We start from the raw sequence: 18,637 nt of genomic DNA on the forward strand, positions 1-18,637 counted from the left end.
TCAGTCGCCGCACAGTCTGACAGGGTTGTTCCCAATGATGCCCAGTTCGTAGAGGATGGCCAGAGTGGCAAAAACGACGTAGCAGAACAGAGAGACGATCCCCAGCTTCCAGTCCAGCTTCCAGCCGTTTATATGGACCGCCACGAAGAGAAAGACGATTGAGAGGAGGAGGGTGGCGGAGATGAAGACCAGACCGGTGCTGTTGACCTCCACAGGGTTGACCGTGTCCACAAACACCGTCTTGATGAACCAGGGAAGACCCAGACACAGCATGTCAAACACATTGGAGCCCACGATGTTGGACATGGCCATGTCGGCTTTACCTGGAATAGAGCGAGAGAGAGAGGGGAGGAAAGAGGAGAGGTAAGATGACATAACCCAATGTTGTACCTACACTACATGACTGAAAGTATATGGACACCTGCTCGGCGAACATCTCATTACAAAATCATGGGCATTCATATGGAGTTGGTCCCCCTTTTGCTGCTATAACAGCCTCCACTCTTCTGGGAAGGCTTTCCACTAGATGTTGGAACATTGCTGCGGGGACTTGCTTCCATTCAATCACGAGCATTAGTTAGGTCGGGCACTGATGTTGGGCAATTAGGCCTGGCTCGCAGTCGGCTTTCCAATTAATCTGAAAGGTGTTCGATGGGGTTGAGGTCAGGGCTCTGTGCAGGCCAGTCAAGTTCTTCCACACTGATCTTGACAAACCATTTCTGTATGGACCTCGCTTTGTGCACGGGCCATTGTCATGCTGAAAAAGGAAAGGGCCTTCCACAAACTGTTGCCACAAAGTTGGAAGAATCGTCTAGAATGTCATTGTATGCTGTAGCGTTAAGATTTCCGTTCACTGGAACTAAGGGGCCTAGCACGACATGAAAAATAGCCCCAGACCATTATTCTTCCTCCACCAAACTTTACAGTTGGCACCATGCAATGGGGCAGGTAGCGTTCTCCCGGCATCCGCCAAACCCAGATTAGTCCATCAGACTGCCAGTTGGTGTAGCGTGATTCATCACTCCAGAGAACGTGTTTCCACTGCTCCAGAGTCCAATGGCAGCGAGCTTTACACCACTCCAGCCGACGCTTGGCATTATGCATGGTAATCTTAGGCTTGTGTGCGGCTGCTCGGCCACGGAAACCCATTTCATGAAGCTCCCGACGAACAGTTCTTGTGCTGACGTTGCTTCCAGAGGCAGTTTGGAACTAGGTAGTGAGTGTTGCAACCGAGGACAGACAATCTTTACTAGGCGCTTCAGCACTTGGTGGTCCCGTTCTGTGAGCTTGTGTGGCCCACCACTTCGCGGCTGAGCCGTTGTTGCTCCCAGATGTTTCCACTTCACAATAACAGCACTTACAGTTGACAAGGGCAGCTCTAGCAGGGCAGAATTTTGACGAACTGACTTGTTGGAAAGGTGGCATCCTATGACGGTGCCACGTTGAAAGTCACTGAGCTCTTCAGTAAGGCCATTCTACTGCCAATGTTTGTCTATGGAGATTGCAGGGCTGTGTGCTCGATTTTGTACACCGGGGTGTCCACATACTTTTGTGTATATAGTGTAAGAGAGAGATAGGACTTATGTGACTTGCACGATTATGATAAGGGGGACATCTAGTGGAAGAAGTTGCAGCTGTGGGCTCCGTCTACTTTCCTGGAAAGGAGATGTATCTCAGGGGGACTAAAGGTCAGAAAGGATCAGAAATGAAGCTACAGTAGTAGTTACCTTCTCTGGCGACCATGACACTAGCCACTGTGTCTGGTATACTGGTCCCTGCAGCTAACAGAGTCAGGCCCATTACTGTGTCTGGGATACCTAGGGTCTCTCCTGTTACATACAACACAGAGAACACACAGTCAAATACACAGGACATAGAGTCAGACCCATTACTGTATGGGATACTCTCTACTGTTACAACGTAGACATACCACAGGGTCAAATACAACACAACACAGGGTCAGATACAACACAACACGGGGTCAGATATGTCATACAACACAGTCAGGCCCATCACTGTGTCTGGGACACCCAGGCCAGGGTCTCTCCTAACATAGAGAGCACAGGTAGATATAACACACAGGAAACAGGTAGATATAACACACAGGATACAGGCAGATATAACACACAGGATACAGGCAGATATAACACACAGGATACAGGCATATATAACACACAGGATACAGGCAGATATAACACACAGGATACAGGCAGATATAACACACAGGAAACAGGCAGATATAACACACAGGATACAGGCAGATATAACACACAGGATACAGGCAGATATAACACACAGGATACAGGCAGATATAACACACAGGATACAGGCAGATATAACACACAGGATACAGGCAGATATAACACACAGGATACAGGTAGATATAGCACACAGGATACAGGCAGATATAACACACAGGATACAGGCAGATATAACACACAGGATACAGGCAGATATAACACACAGGATACAGGCAGATATAACACAGGAAACACAATAAGGTGGACAACAGTGCAAAATGTTTTAGAAACACTACTTTAAAGGAGTCCTCGATCCCCCATCCATCCCTCCATCCCTTCTATCATCTTTCCCCCCTGCACCTCCTCAGGAATCCCAAGCCTTACTGGTCACGTTGCAAAGTTCAGACGACAGAGAGACACCGCAGGGAAATACACACCAATGCCCCCATTGACCGCACACTTTATTTTCTCTCTCTCTCCGTTCTCTGCTCTCCAGCCTCTCTTTCTTGGTTTCTCTTTCTCGCTCCCTCTCTCTCTCTCCCCCATAAGGCCATCTCTCTCGCTCTGCCTCTCTCTCCCCCATCCCTCTCTCTTCTCTCCCCATCTCCCTCTTTCTTTCTCTCCCTCCCTCTCTCTCACCCCTTCCTCCCCTCCCTCTCTCTCTCTCATGTGAGTTGTTCTGAAGGTTAAAGGATAATAATCCCATTATACTCATGTCTACCAACATCACATGACAACATCAGTCCTCGACGCTGATGTAAGGTCAGTTCTTTGTGTTTTCTCTGTAATGGTAAAGCTTGGGGATAGCTGATCCTAGATCTGTGCCTAGAGGCTACTCCCACCCAAAGCTCACATGACGTCTCCTGGCAGCCATGCAGTGTCTGAGGTGAAGCAGGTGGTAATCCTACTGCTGTGTGTGTGCGTCTGTGTGTGTGTGTGTGTGTGCGCGCGCGTTGTGTGTTTGTACATGTTGTGTATGTACGTGCGTCAGTCCATGTCTGCGTCTGTGTTTAAGTGTGCCTGTGTTTGTGTGCCTTCATTTGCATGCGTCTGCATCCGTGAGTGTGTGTGTGTGTGTAATCCCGGTGCTGGCTGGGCTAGTGTCTGGCCACCATTGGAGCTCCACTAAGCCTGTAGGACCCGGGTCTGCTCTGGCATCCCAGGAATCAGCATGTGACTCGACTCTAACATCTGACATGTTCTCACACACTTTCTAAACCTCCTCGCTTGGACTTCCTTAACTCTCTGATTGAAGAACATGAAAGGGGTTTAAACTAATGTGCTTCCTTCTTTTCATGTAAAACTTGCAAATGTTTTGCTCAATAACACCTGCAGTCTGCTGCAGGCAGTAAGGCCTCATACATACACAAGTTATACATTTACATTTACGACATTTAGCAGACGCTCTTATCCAGAGCGACTTACAAATTGGACCACTGATATACGACACATTTGCACAAAAATAATTACAGAAGTGTTGTGGAGACACAACAATGGTTCAGGCAAACTCAAACATTGTGTCAAATCAGTTGTAGACTGTACATGGGGGCCTAAGGTAATATATTGAGGAAGGATGTATTGTGTATTGAGGATGTACTGTGAAGAGTATTGAGAAACACTACATTGTTTTCCAACAGGTGGCGTCACTCCTACGCAAAACTTGTTCCTTAACCAGACAGTGCAGAAAACTGTGGAAAAAGTCAAGGGGTCTGAATACTTTCTGAATGGACTGTATATACACTACCAATTAAAAATTTGGACACCTACTCATTCAAGTGTTGTTCTTTATTTTTTACTATTTTTTACATCGTAGAAAAATAGTGAAGACATCAAAACGATTAAATAACACATATGGAATCATGTAGTAACCAAAAAAGTGTTAAACAAATCAAAATATATACCTCATGAAGCTGGTTGAGATTCTTCAAATAGCCACCCTTTGCCTTGATGACAGCTTTGCACACTCTTGGCATTCTCTCAACCAGCTTCATGAGGTAGTCACCTGGAATGAATTTCAATTAACAGGTGTTCCTTCTTACAAGTTTATTTGTGGAATTTCTTTCCTTCTTCATGTGTTTGAGCCAATCAGTTGTGTTGTGACAAGGTAGTGGGGTATACAGAAGATAGCCCTATTTGGTAAAAGACCAAATCCATATTATGGCAAGAACAGCTCAAATAAGCAAAGTGAAATGACAGTCCATCATTACTTTAAGACATGAAGGTCAGTCAATACGAAATATTTCAAGAACTTTGAACGTTTCTTCAAGTGCAGTCGCAAAAACCATCAAGCGCTATGATGAAACTGGCTCTCATGAGGACCGCCACAGGAATGGAAGACCCAGAGTTACCGCTACTGCAGAGGATACGTTTATTAGAGTTACCAGCCTCAGAAATTGCAGCCCAAATAAATGCTTCACTGAGTTCAAGTCACAGACACAGAGGGGACTATGTGAATCAGGCCTTCATGGTCGAATTGCTGCAAATAAACCACTACTAAAGGACACCAATAAGAAGAAGAGACCTGTTTGGGCCAAGAAACACAAGCAATGGACATTAGACCGGTGGAAATTTGTCCTTTGGTCTGGAGTCCAAATTTGAGATTTTTGGTTCCAACCGCCGTGTCTTTGTGAGACACGGTATGGGTGAACGGATGATCTCCGCATTTGCAGTTCCCACCGTAAAGCATGGAGGAGGAGGTGTTATGATGTGGGGGTGCTTTGCTGGGACACTGTCTGTGATTTATTTAGAATTCAAGGCACACTTAACCAGTATGGCTACCACAGCATTCTGCAGCGATACGCCATTCCATCTGGTTTGGGCTTAGTGGGACTATCATTTGTTTTTCAACAGGACAATGACCCAACACACCTCCAGGCTGTGTAAGGGCTATTTGACCAAGAAGGATGGTGATGGAGTGCTGCATCAGATGACCTGGCCTCCACAATCCCCCGACCTCAACCCAATTGAGATGGTTTAGGATGAGTCGGACCGCAGAGTGAAGGAAAAGCATCCAACAAATGCTCAGCGTATGTGGGAACTCCTTCAAGACTGTTGGAAAAGCATTCCAGGTGAAGCTAGTTGAGAGAATGCCAAGAGTGTGCAAAGCTGTCATCAAGGCAAAGGGTGTCTATTTGAAGAATCTAAAATATATTTTTATTTATTTAACGCTTTTTTGGTTACTACAGTGGGGAAAAAAAGTATTTAGTCAGCCACCAATTGTGCAAGTTCTCCCACTTAAAAAGATGAGAGAGGCCTGTAATTTTCATCATAGGTACACGTCAACTATGACAGACAAAATGAGGAAAAAAAATCCAGAGAATCACATTGTAGGATTTTTTTATGAATTTATTTGCAAATTATGGTGGAAAATAAGTATTTGGTCAATAACAAAAGTTTCTCAATACTTTGTTATATACCCTTTGTTGGCAATGACACAGGTCAAACGTTTTCTGTAAGTCTTCACAAGGTTTTCACACACTGTTGCTGGTATTTGGCCCATTCCTCCATGCAGATCTCCTCTAGAGCAGTGATGTTTTGGGGCTGTCGCTGGGCAACACAGACATTCAACTCCCTCCAAAGATTTTCTATGGGGTTGAGATCTGGAGACTGGCTAGGCCACTCCAGGACCTTGAAATGCTTCTTACGAAGCCACTCCTTCGTTGCCCGGGCGGTGTGTTTGGGATCATTGTCATGCTGAAAGACCCAGCCACGTTTCATCTTCAATGCCCTTGATGATGGAAGGAGGTTTTCACTCAAAATCTCACGATACATGGCCCCATTCATTCTTTCCTTTACACGGATCAGTCGTCCTGGTCCCTTTGCAGAAAAACAGCCCCAAAGCATGATGTTTCCACCCCCATGCTTCACAGTAGGTATGGTGTTCTTTGGATGCAACTCAGCATTATTTGTCCTCCAAACACGACGAGTTGAGTTTTTACCAAAAAGTTCTATTTTGGTTTCATCTGACCATATGACATTCTCCCAATCCTCTTCTGGATCATCCAAATGCACTCTAGCAAACTTCAGACGGGCCTGGACATGTACTGGCTTAAGCAGGGGGACACGTCTTGCACTGCAGGATTTGAGTCCCTGGCGGCGTAGTGTGTTACTGATGGTAGGCTTTGTTACTTTGGTCCCAGCTCTCTGCAGGTCATTCACTAGGTCCCCCTGTGTGGTTCTGGGATTTTTGCTCACCGTTCTTGTGATCATTTTGACCCCATGGGGTGAGATCTTGCGTGGAGCCCCAAATCGAGGGAGATTATCAGTGGTCTTGTATGTCTTCCATTTCCTAATAATTGCTCCCACAGTTGATTTCTTCAAACCAAGCTGCTTACCTATTGCAGATTCAGTCTTCCCAGCCTGGTGCAGGTTTACAATTTTGTTTCTGGTGTCCTTTGACAGCTCTTTGGTCTTGGCCATAGTGGAGTTTGGAGTGTGACTGTTTGAGGTTGTGGACAGGTGTCTTTTATACTGATAACAAGTTCAAACAGGTGCCATTAATACAGGTAACGAGTGGGGGACAGAGGAGCCTCTTAATGAAGAAGTTACAGGTCTGTGAGAGCCAGAAATCTTGCTTGTTTGTAGGTGACCAAATACTTATTTTCCACCATAATTTGCAAATAAATTCATTAAAAATCCTACAATGTGATTTTCAGGATTTTTTTTTCTCAATTTGTCTGTCATAGTTGACGTGTACCTATGATGAAAATTACAGGCCTCTCTCATCTTTTTAAGTGGGAGAACTTGCACAATTGGTGGCTGACTAAATACTTTTTTTCCCCACTGTACATGATTCCATATGTGTTATTTCATAGTTTTGATGTATTCACTATTATTCTACAATGTAAAAATAAAGAAAAACCCTTGAATGAGTAGCTGTGTCCAAACTTTTGACTGGTTGTGTATGTGTATATACAGTTGAAGTCGGAAGTTTACATACACTTAGGTTGGAGTCATTAAAACTTGTTTTTCAACCACTCCACAAATTTCTTGTTAACAAACTATAGTTTTGGTAAGTTAGTTAGGACATCTACTTTGTGCATGACACAAGTAATTTTTCCAACAATTGTTTACAGACAGATTATTTCACTTATAATTAACTGTATCACAATTCCAGTGGGTCAAAAGTTTACATACACTAAGTACCTTCAAACTCAGTGCCTCTTTGCTTGACATCATGGGAAAATCAAAAGAAAGACCTCAGAAAAAATGGTAGACCTCCACAAGTCTGGTTCATTCTTGGGAGCAATTTCCAAACGCCTGAAGGTACCACGTTCATCTGTACAAACAATAGTACGCAAGTATAAACACCATGGGACCACGCAGCAGTCATACCGCTCAGGAAGGAGACACGTTCTGTCTCCTAGAGATGAACGTACTTTGGTGCGAAAAGTGCAAATAAATTCCAGAACAACAGCAAAGGACCTTGTGAAGATGCTGGAGGAAACAGGTACAAAAGTATCTATATCCACAGTAAAACGAGTCCTATATCGACATAAACTGAAAGGCCGCTCAGCAAGGAAGAAGCCACTGCTCCAAAACTGCCATAAAAAAGCCAGACTATGGTTTGCATCTGCACAGGGGGACAAAGATCGAACTTTTTGGAGAAATGTCCTCTGGTCTGATGAAACAAAAATAGAACTGTTTGGCCATAATGACCATCGTTATGTTTGGAGGAAAAAGGGGGTTGCTTGCAAGCCGAAGAACACCATCCAACCGTGAAGCACGGGGGTGGCAGCATCATGCTGTGGGGGTTCTTTGCTGCAGGAGGGACTGGTGCACTTCACAAAATAGATGGCATCATGAGGAAGGAAAATTATGTGGATATATTGAAGCAACATCTCAAGACATCAGTCAGGAAGTTAAAGCTTGGTCGCAAATGGGTCTTCCAAATGGACAATGACCCCAAGCATACTTCCAGAGTTGTGGCAAAATGGCTTAAGGACAACATAGTCAAGGTATTGGAGTGGCCATCACAAAGCCCTGACCTCAATCCTATAGGAAATGTGTGGGCTGAACTGAAAAAGTGTGTGCGAGCAAGGAGGCCTACAAACCTGACTCAGTTACACCAGCTCTGTCAGGAGGAATGGGCCAAAATTCACCCAACTTATTGTGGGAAGCTTGTGGAAGGCTACCCGAAACGTTTGACCCAAGTTAAACAATTTAAAGGCAATGCTACCAAATACTAATTGAATGTATGTAAACTTCTGACCCACTGGGAATGTGATAAAAGAAATAAAAGCTGAAATAAATCATTCTCTCTACTATTATTCTGACATTTCACATTCTTAAAATAAAGTGGTGATCCTAACTGACCTAAGACAGGGAATTTTTACTAGGATTAGAAGTCAGGAATTGTGAAAAACTGAGTTTAAATGTATTTGGCTAAGGTGTATGTAAACTTCCGACTTCAACTGTATATATATATATATATATATGTATACCTACGATAGTGACCCTCCAGACCTATATATATATTTACCTACGATAGTGACTATCCAGACCAGTGTACATATATTTACCTACGATAGTGACCATCCAGACTAGTGTATATATATTTAACTACGATAGTGACCATCCAGACCAGTGTATATATATTTACCTACGATAGTGACCATCCAGACCAGTGTATATATATTTACCTACGATAGTGACCATCCAGACCAGTGTATATATATTTACCTACGATAGTGACCATCCAGACCACCAGTGTATATATATTTACCTACGATAGTGACCATCCAGACCAGTGTATATATATTTACCTACGATAGTGACTATCCAGACCAGTGTATATATATTTACCTACGATAGTGACTATCCAGACCAGTGTATATATATTTACCTACGATAGTGACTATCCAGACTAGTGTATATATATTTATCTACGATAGTGACTATCCAGACCAGTGTATATTTATTGACCTACGATAGTGACCATCCAGACCAGTGTATATATATATTTACCTATGATAGTGACCATCCAGACCAGTGTATATATATTTACCTACGATAGTGACCATCCAGACCGGTGTACATATATTTACCTACGATAGTGACCATCCAGACCAGTACGTATGTGAAGGCTGAGATCCAGACAGCGGACATAAAGAAGGTGAACATGAACCATTTCTTCCAGAACCGTCTCCTGCAGTCTGGAACCGTCAGGTATAGAATCACGATTGCCGGGAGGGACAGCACCCACAGGATCCGCTTCAGGTCGTTCTCTGGCATCGAGAACACACTCTGGTGGTCTGGAATACACACACACACACACACACACACACCTTTCTCAGTCTGCATGGCATCAATGTGTCATCTACCAGAGGGATGTGTGTGTGTGTGTGTGTGTGTGTGTGTGTGTGTGTGTGTGTGTGAGTGACAGATCGAATCAGCTACCCTCTGGTATCTCATTGAGGCCGTGCAGACTGAGGGAAAGGTGTGAGTATCCTGAATCATCCTGGAAGATTCCGCTGTCGCTTCTAGAACGTCTGTGGACCCTCAGAGTGGTGTCGACCAATGGCTGTGTCTCGCTGTGCTCCTCGGAACCTTTCCCCAGGCAGGTACAGCAGGGGCTGAACCTCCTCAGAACACACTCACTGATCCTCAGGTCAAAACACAACACTACGATGTACACCCCATAGACCAACAACAGACAGGCCGCATCATACCTGAGGAGAGGGGAGGGGAGGTGGAGAGGAGAAGATTAGAGCGGTGAGCAGATTTGAGGAAAGGAGAAGAGAGGAGGGGAGAGGAGAGTTAAATGCTAATAAAAATCTAATACAATCACTTGTACATTAGAACTGATTGTGACTCTGTAACCGGCAGTAATAAAATAGGACGTTTGTGTACCCAGGATGATTGTTTAGATTATTAGTATCACACCGCTGGGCTTTGAAGTGTTACTATGTGCTGAGATTGAGGAAGTGGAGTTGAACACAGATACTCACCAGTACACACAGGGCACTTTAACTTTATTGTATAATACATTATGTTCTCATTGACTTCCTCATGTAAAAATTCCACTGTCCTGGAAAAGTTATACTGTTGCAAACACACACACAAGGCACTCCCTACAACACACCTACACCACACAGACACACACACACAGTCTTGTATAACTAACCTTGTGGGGACACACAATTTAGTCCCATTCAAAATCCTATTTTCCCCAACCCTAACCTTAACCTTAACCCTAAACCCAACCCTAGCTCCTAAACCTAACCCTAAAACTAACCCTAGCTCCTAACACTAACACACACACACACACTCACCAGTAGACTTTGTTGTCTGAGATGATGGCTATAACAGCAGAGACAGAGATGGCGTAAGCTAGACAGTCCCTGAACAGAGGCCAACAGGTCAGACGACCCACCTAGGACAGAAAACACACTGTTTACAGCGTATAGTACACACACACAGGGCCGCCACGCTGAGCTAAACTGACAAAGACCCACCTTGAGCAACACATAAAACCTCACATAATTCTGCCCAAAAACAATGACAATTTCTCTCAACCAGTGGCATATGGGCGTTTTTGGTGAGTGCTGATGTGGTGTACAGTTTTTCAAAGACAGGGACGCAAAATATGTATTTTGTCAATTCCCAGCGCGCCTCTCCAGGGAGCTGTTGGAGAGACGCATCGCTGCGGCGCTCCACTAACATTCCGTTCAAAAAATCATCTAGCATAAATCATGTAGCTGATATAGGATATGGTAGAAAGAATATGTGGCCTTTTCTGTAGACTACAGGCTGGAGATAAAATGTATGACAATGTAATGAGACAGAAACTTTTTACATTTAGGTCATTTAGCAGACGCTCTTATCCAGAGCTACTTACAGTAGGTGAGTGCATACATTATTATTTTTTTCATACTGGCCCCCCGTGGGAATCGAACCCACAACCCTGGCGTTGCAAACGCCATGCTCTACCAACTGAGCTACATCCCTGCCGGCCATTCCCACCCCTACCCTGGACGACGTTGTGCCAATTGTGCGCCGCCCCATGGGTCTCCCGGTCGCGGCCGGCTACGACAGAGCCTGGATTCGAACCAGGATCTCTAGTGGCACAGCTAGCACTGCGATCAAACAACATATCCTAAAAACAGGACAGGTCAAAGTAAAATGGACAATATGGTGTGGACAATCAGGCTACTCACAACTGCTGTCCAGGAGATTCATCCCGTGGGCTAAATTGTCATGATCAGTGGTTTCAAGTTCGGATCCGTACACTTTTGACGAGCTGATCATAGCGAAAAATAAAATACTTCTGCATTTCCCGCTGTGTAAACACATTGCAAATAGGTTCAAGATAACTCCTGATAAAGTTGGGTAGCTGATATTCAGAGCTTAAATAGCCAAATCACAGGAATCAGGACTAATAAAGCCAATGCAATGACCTGTTTTACAAACGGTAGGTCTACCACATAGATGGCATTCCTAAAATGTAATTTCAGGCGACACTGTAGGCTATACTCAGTAAGCCTTTTAGACGTCTGTTTTTGCTCCATGTCCATGGACATTCGTTTTTGGTCCGCTCTGGACCAGCCTTGATATGGCCCAAACATAGACGTCTATAAATGACGTATTTTGAACTTTCATTCAGAATCGAAAATGAACCTGATTTCAACATGGGCTATTTTTTGGTCTCGCCTAGGGTGGCAGAACGGCCAGGACCGGCCCTACACACACACGCACACACACACACACACACACACACACACACACACACACACACACACACACACACACACACACACACACACACACACACACACACACCATAACAGTTTACACGACCCCTCCTTGACCTACTAAAGCTTCCCCTGGCTGGAATGGATGCTTATTATACCACACAGCTCTTTATGGTTAGGTAAGGCTTCCCATAATCTCTCTGTGTGTGTGTACACATACCACTTTGGTCAGGAGTCCGCAAGCAGCACAGATCCCCAGGAGGTTGTAGACAGCTGATCCTACGATGGTGCTCACACCGATGTCTCCCTTTGTCACAAACACACCTGGGTAAGACACACACACACACACACACACACACACACACACACACACACACACACACACACACACACACACACACACACACACACACACACACAGCTGTTAACACTTGATGATGATGACGATTATGATTGTAGTGATGTGCAGTTCCTATGGTATTCTCAGCAATCATAGTAATTGTATGTTGTGCATATGTTTCAGATGCCTTATGTACCCAGAAAGGCAGTGACCAGTTCAGGAGCAGAGCTGCCTGCTGCCATAAAGGTGGCTCCTGCTACATCTTGAGACAGACCCAGACCTGGAAAGAAGACCAAGAGATGTTGCCATTAACACACAGACACACTTGCACACTTGCACACACACACACACATTAATACATACACACACAGATAACTTACGGTCACTGATAAGTTCTAGGGAAGGTAGAAAGTAGTCGTCACAGACTATAGCAACTGCCAGCAGCATGTAAAATATGATCATAAAGTGTATGACAAGTCCTCCATCCTTCCTCTCCTGTAGTGTGAAGAACCCCTCTGGAAACTCAGACGACTGGGTTGTAATACACTCTGTCTCATTCTCTGGAACACCACACACAGAGTTGTCTAAGTTACAGAAAGTAACAGTCTACAAACTCAGTAAAAAACAACAACATATACAATAAAAATAAACATTTGAAGTGAAAAAAAAGTAACAGTCTACACTAACATAATGATAGGCTTTTTGAATAAATGTAACATTACTGAATGATCATTGTGGCAACATTGTGCCTATTCTTATGAGGAACGCTATGGAAATTTGTTCTCAATTAGTTACCGCTATTAGCTGCGCAAACATTGCCACCATTTATTGGCTTGAAATCATTGATTATCACGGTTGATGGAGAGATAGAAACACTGACCCAGCGCCCGGCGCTTTCTGTTGGAATGGGAGTCCTCCTGAGCTGCTGCTGCAGTGAAAGACACAAGATGAACCGTGCAATATAAAACTAAAACTATTCCTAGAAAATAAGGTATAAAATCTTTTCTGTTCTTCTTGTCCACCACTCCGTCTTTATACATGGTTTTAGAATAGAAAGCGGTTAAAAAAAAACTGTTTTATTAACTACTGCTGCAGTGCGTCATGAGCTCACTAATAATCCAGTCAGTATACAACAAGCCTCTTACTAACTCACATCTACCACAACCTACTCTATTAGGGCTGAAAAGAGATCATGGGGGAGAAAAGCATATTTTAAGGCCTGTGTTCAGAGAGAGAGAGAGAAAGCGAGATCACGGGATGAAGTTATTCTAGCTGAACGCACCCCAGCCCCCTGTAACCCCCTCCCTCCTCCCCCATTACAGCACCCTCTACCCGGGGGAATTAGAAGGGTTCAACCCCCATAGAAAAGTCTCAGGATAGGAAAGAGATTTCCTGGAAATAAACATTTACACTAATTTAATATTATTAGAAAGGCCTCACTCATGGTGCACATATAGGCCTAGGCTCCCATACGGAACAATTATATATTGGAATATATTTAAATAAAAATAGACATGTATTTAAATATATTGGGGACATTTATTTATCCAATATATAAATAAATAAAATATACGTAAATATATATTTTTAATATATGTGTAAAATACACACTACCACCTCACAACCTTCTCTACCCCGATGATAATGTTGAGTCTCTATTGACTTCTGGTACCTTAACATTATTTTCCCGAAGTGACATTTTGCATGCAAAAGTTGGATAATTTAGTTGTAGTTGAAAATGCATTCTGCAGCTATTGAGGTGTAGCCTACCTGCCACTTATGAAACGTAGTAAAAAAATAAATGAGGTGTTTATTTCAAAAAGACACTTGAACGTAGAACATATCTGTACAAATATGTTTAAATATATTACAATATCTTTCACCTAAGCTGTCAATCACAATTTCAAATGTTCCCGAGCCCCGAGCCCAGCCTCACCTCCAACTGACAGAGCACCCATTACAATTTAGAATTTATTCTTCAGAAGAAGAGAGCAGCTGTCACCGCCACAAAGCTTTCTCGTGGATATTGGCATTTTAGTTGATTATACATTCATAACATTTAATATGTTTTTAACCTGGTGGGTAATAATTTCTTCAACTGCAAGCAATGGTTTTTATCGAGCTTGCTAACACAGCTAGCTAGATAGCTAACGTTAGCTCCTCCTTTAGCTTGCCAACAGCATGCAGTGTGACTGACCAAGGTAAGAATTGTTTTGAAAAATTAAGTTCAGTAGAGTTAATGTCATGTATGTATTAGATATAATTTAATGGCCAAAGCTATTGTTAAATGTTATTGGCTAGCCAAGTAATGTGTTGCTTGCTAACTAGCTAATTTAGCTAGCTTTAGTGAGGGTTGGGTTTCTTTCCCTCCTGCAGTGGATCCTTCTGGTCTGGAGTCTCAGCTGCCTATGGACAGACCCCAGCCAATGGAAGTAGACTTTTGTATCATTTAGCTAGTTAGTTCCCAATTAAATTAAAATGTCTTCATGAACATTAACCCCTTATTTATTCTTCATCTTGTGTGGAATTGTTTCACTGACTCTGTCTCTGCATTATCCACAGGGTAACTGTCAACTTGTGAGTCTGAATATGGACACTGGAGGTGAAGGAATCTGCATTGTAAGGATACATTTGATGTTCAAAGACATCATTTTCAAATACAGATGTTAAGGTCACAGATGTAATTTGTACATTATATTTTGTGTTTCAGATGCGACCTTCCAGTGACTCCCATGCCACAATTCAACAATGGAGCAAGTTATTTGAGAAAAAAATAAAGATAATTGAAAACACTCTTAGTTGTCAGTCATGTGGGGATCCATTTTCTTGTAACTACATGTGATGACTAGCTTAGAAAGAATGCATTAATGATTAAACATAAAAGGTTTGTACTGTACTGATATAAATTGTTTCACATAACAAGCTGTGATTCATGTGAGGAACGTTAGGGGGTAGTGTCACGATCGTCATGATAAGGAGTGGACCAAAGCGCAGCATTAGTAGCGAACATAATACTTTAATGGTGAATAAACGAAAATACAAAACACGACTCGTGACGTCCTTAGTAACAATAACCAATACGGAACATGGAACAAAAACCCACAACCACAAGGTGAACACAGACAGTTTAAATATGGCTCCCAATCAGAGATAACGAGCCGACAGCTGACACTCGTTACCTCCGATTGGGAGTCACTTGACCAAACATAGAACTAGAACACCTAGACACTAAACACAGTACAAAACACACGGAAATCTACACACCCTGACTCAACATAAAAAGTCCCGGAGCCAGAGTGTGACAGTACCCCCCCCTAAAGGCGCGGACTCCGACCGCGCCTACACCCCAAATAGGGGAGGGCTGGGTGGGTGTTGCTCCTCGGAGGCGGCTCCGGCTCCTGAACACGCTGCTTGGTCTGGTTAAGGTGGGTTTTTCTGTCACGATCGTCATGATAAGGAGTGGACCAAAGCGCAGCGTTAGTAGCGAACATAATACTTTAATGGTGAATAAACGAAAATACAAAACACGACTCGTGACGTCCTTAGTAACAATAACCAATACGGAACATGGAACAAAAACCCACAACCACAAGGTGAACACAGACAGTTTAAATATGGCTCCCAATCAGAGATAACGAGCCGACAGCTGACACTCGTTACCTCCGATTGGGAGTCACTTGACCAAACATAGAACTAGAACACCTAGACACTAAACACAGTACAAAACACACGGAAATCTACACACCCTGACTCAACATAAAAAGTCCCGGAGCCAGAGTGTGACAGGTAGGATGAGATAAGAACTTGTATTTCTCACAGACACATACACACTGCCTCTTTGTTAAACCATCATACTCAAGGACGTGTACTGCAAAAGTGCTGACTTTCTGGATAAGTTGCAAAACAACTAGACAACTGGCAACAGTGGAGCGCCAAGGGGCTGGGACCAGCCTGTGCGCCAACGATTGGCTGAGTAAGTCTAAACCACGCTCAGTCTCTACCCTGATAGGCCCAGCAGAGAACGGGAACTATCTGTCAGAGTATTTGAAGAAGAACCTGTAACAATGGATCAGTTCTCTGTCTGCCCTGTGTAGTATTTCAGTGAGCCCGTATACGAACCATCATACTTATCATACATACATTTTGCATATAATAAATTTAGCTTGGATTGAATATCTTGATTATGTTTTCTCTTATTCCAATACCAGATTTGAATTACGCAATTTCTAACAGTCATGAGTCATTCATTCAAACTTTTCAAAGTGTACCACAGCATGCTATTGTGATTTAGTGCTGAACTTTATATGAAAACGGCCAATTTTGTAATACGTACATATCTTTTTGTACATATAGCCTATTTAAATATATGTATATATAAGGCTTAAATACATGTTAAAATATATATGTAAATATATTGTTTTTCCATATGGGCTACCTAGAGAGTAGAGTAGCCTAAATCCAAATGGTCGGTGAAAAAAAAGTATAGTAGACCTATAGAGAATGTGAGTATGAGACAGTAAGCCATTATTTTAGGCATAAATAATGCCTCTCTACCGCACTTGCTGTCTCAACCTCTGAATGCTTGGCTATGAAAAGGCAACTAACATTTACTCCTGATGTGCTGACCTGTTGCACCTTCTGTGATTATTATTTGACCCTGCTGGACATCTTGAAGAACAATCTGGCCTAAATGGCCATGTACTCCTATAATCTCCACTGGCACAGCCAGAAGAGGACTGGCCACCCCTCAGAGCCTGGTTCTTCTAGGTTTCTTCCTAGGTTCCTGCCTTTCTAGGGAGTTTTTCCTAGCCACCATTCTACATCTGCAATGCTTGCTCTTTGGGGTTTTAGGCTGGGTTTCTGTATAAGCACTTTGTGACATCTGCTGATGTAAAAAGGGCTTTATAAATACATGTAATTGATTGATGGGGGGTCTCTACTCTCTAGAGACCCTGTGGCAGTTAGCAGTGATACTGGCTCTGTTTATCAACTGTGCACGCGTTTGCTCCATGTGATGCAAAGCCTGTGTGAGCATCTTGAGCAAGATGAAAGATTGAACGCCTCGCACACCAGAGAGAAGTGGCGTCAAAATGGTAAGATGGAGATGCCATTTCATTTATTTTCAGTGTTGATGTAATTTACAGATTTGCCTATCTGAATAAAGCGGGAGCTCTGCTCAAGTCAAAGTAGCCATGCTTTAACCCACTGGTGGGCAGAACTATAACATCCCAACAGGCCTTTGCAATGTTTCTGTGTAATTTTCTTGGCCACATACTACATTGTCTAATGTCTAGCCCACAATATAGCTGAACACTGCGTGTGTGTAAACAAATCTTGGGTTCTGAGAAGGAAGAAGGAAAACTTCCATCGACACTGCCCTTTCGGTTCCGCTTTAAATTATGTTAAACTTATAAAGGCTTCATAAAGCCTTTACAATGCCTTTATAAGCACTACATACATGTGTTACAAAGCTTCTATAACCATATGTCATGCTTTATTAAGGGTTCATAAATGTGGCATAACTGTGTGACATAATCACCAATTTCAAAGGTGACGTAACCCACTATGTCGAAACAGTGGAGGCTGCTGAGGGGAGGACGGCTCATAATTATGGCTGGAACGGAGTCAATGGAATGGCATCAAACACATGGAAACCATGGAAACCATGTGTTTGATGTATTTGATACCATTCCACTTATTCCGCTCCAGCCATTACCATGAGCCCGTTCTCCCCAATTAAGGTGCCACCAACCGCCTGTGGTCGAATATGATATAAACATGTGCTTTATAAAGGGTGACATACGCTCTAAAGTGATGTCATGTTAGTCACATTACACCTAATCTCGTTTCCAGACACTTCCGCCCAAATGTGCGGAAGGTCTGGTGGACCAACGCATCAAATTAGGCCATCATTAGTTAGGGTTAGGTTTAAAATCAAATTTTATGAAGATAAATTGTGGAAATGGGCAGGGTTTAGCCATAATTATGACTTTTTGACTGTGTTAAGTGGTGACCATGACAAACACTTTACTCAGTAAGGTCACTCCTATAGAATTCTATGGTCACTCCCACTAAGGCCAACCATGAATGGTTGATATCCCAGGCTTATATGTGCTGTGTGTACTTCCGGGTCACGGAATTTCGGAAAACTTCAAAATAAAAGTCAATCACGTAATTGTAGAAAAGTGTCAATAACCATTCATGATATATAAAACTAATAACTGTCTAAACATTAACAATGATTCATATTTGTTCATATTTAAGTGGCATTTGTATTATATGTGGCTCTAAAAACATGTTCCAAGGTCAAATAAATGCCCCCAATGCGAATCACTTGCTCTGAGCCAATACAGTGGCTTAGAGCA

At 43.0% G+C, this 18,637-nt stretch overlaps 1 protein-coding gene across 1 annotated transcript; it reads right to left on the bottom strand.

The window, feature by feature from the left end:
• Nucleotides 1–13,312, bottom strand: LOC311111155 (sodium/potassium/calcium exchanger 5-like; the record flags this gene model as incomplete). The annotated part of the gene is made up of 9 exons (XM_084153844.1): nucleotides 1–323; nucleotides 1,728–1,829; nucleotides 9,287–9,493; nucleotides 9,639–9,910; nucleotides 10,514–10,614; nucleotides 12,153–12,256; nucleotides 12,469–12,552; nucleotides 12,653–12,832; nucleotides 13,153–13,312. The coding sequence occupies 9 exons, from the start codon at nucleotides 13,310–13,312 to the stop codon at nucleotides 1–3; spliced, it is 1,533 nt and encodes a 510-aa protein (XP_084009970.1).
• Between the last annotated feature and the right edge of the window lie 5,325 nt (nucleotides 13,313–18,637).

This window comes from Coregonus lavaretus (assembly GCF_964263955.1).
Source record: "Coregonus lavaretus genome assembly, chromosome: 37".
Lineage (NCBI taxonomy): Eukaryota > Metazoa > Chordata > Actinopteri > Salmoniformes > Salmonidae > Coregonus > Coregonus lavaretus.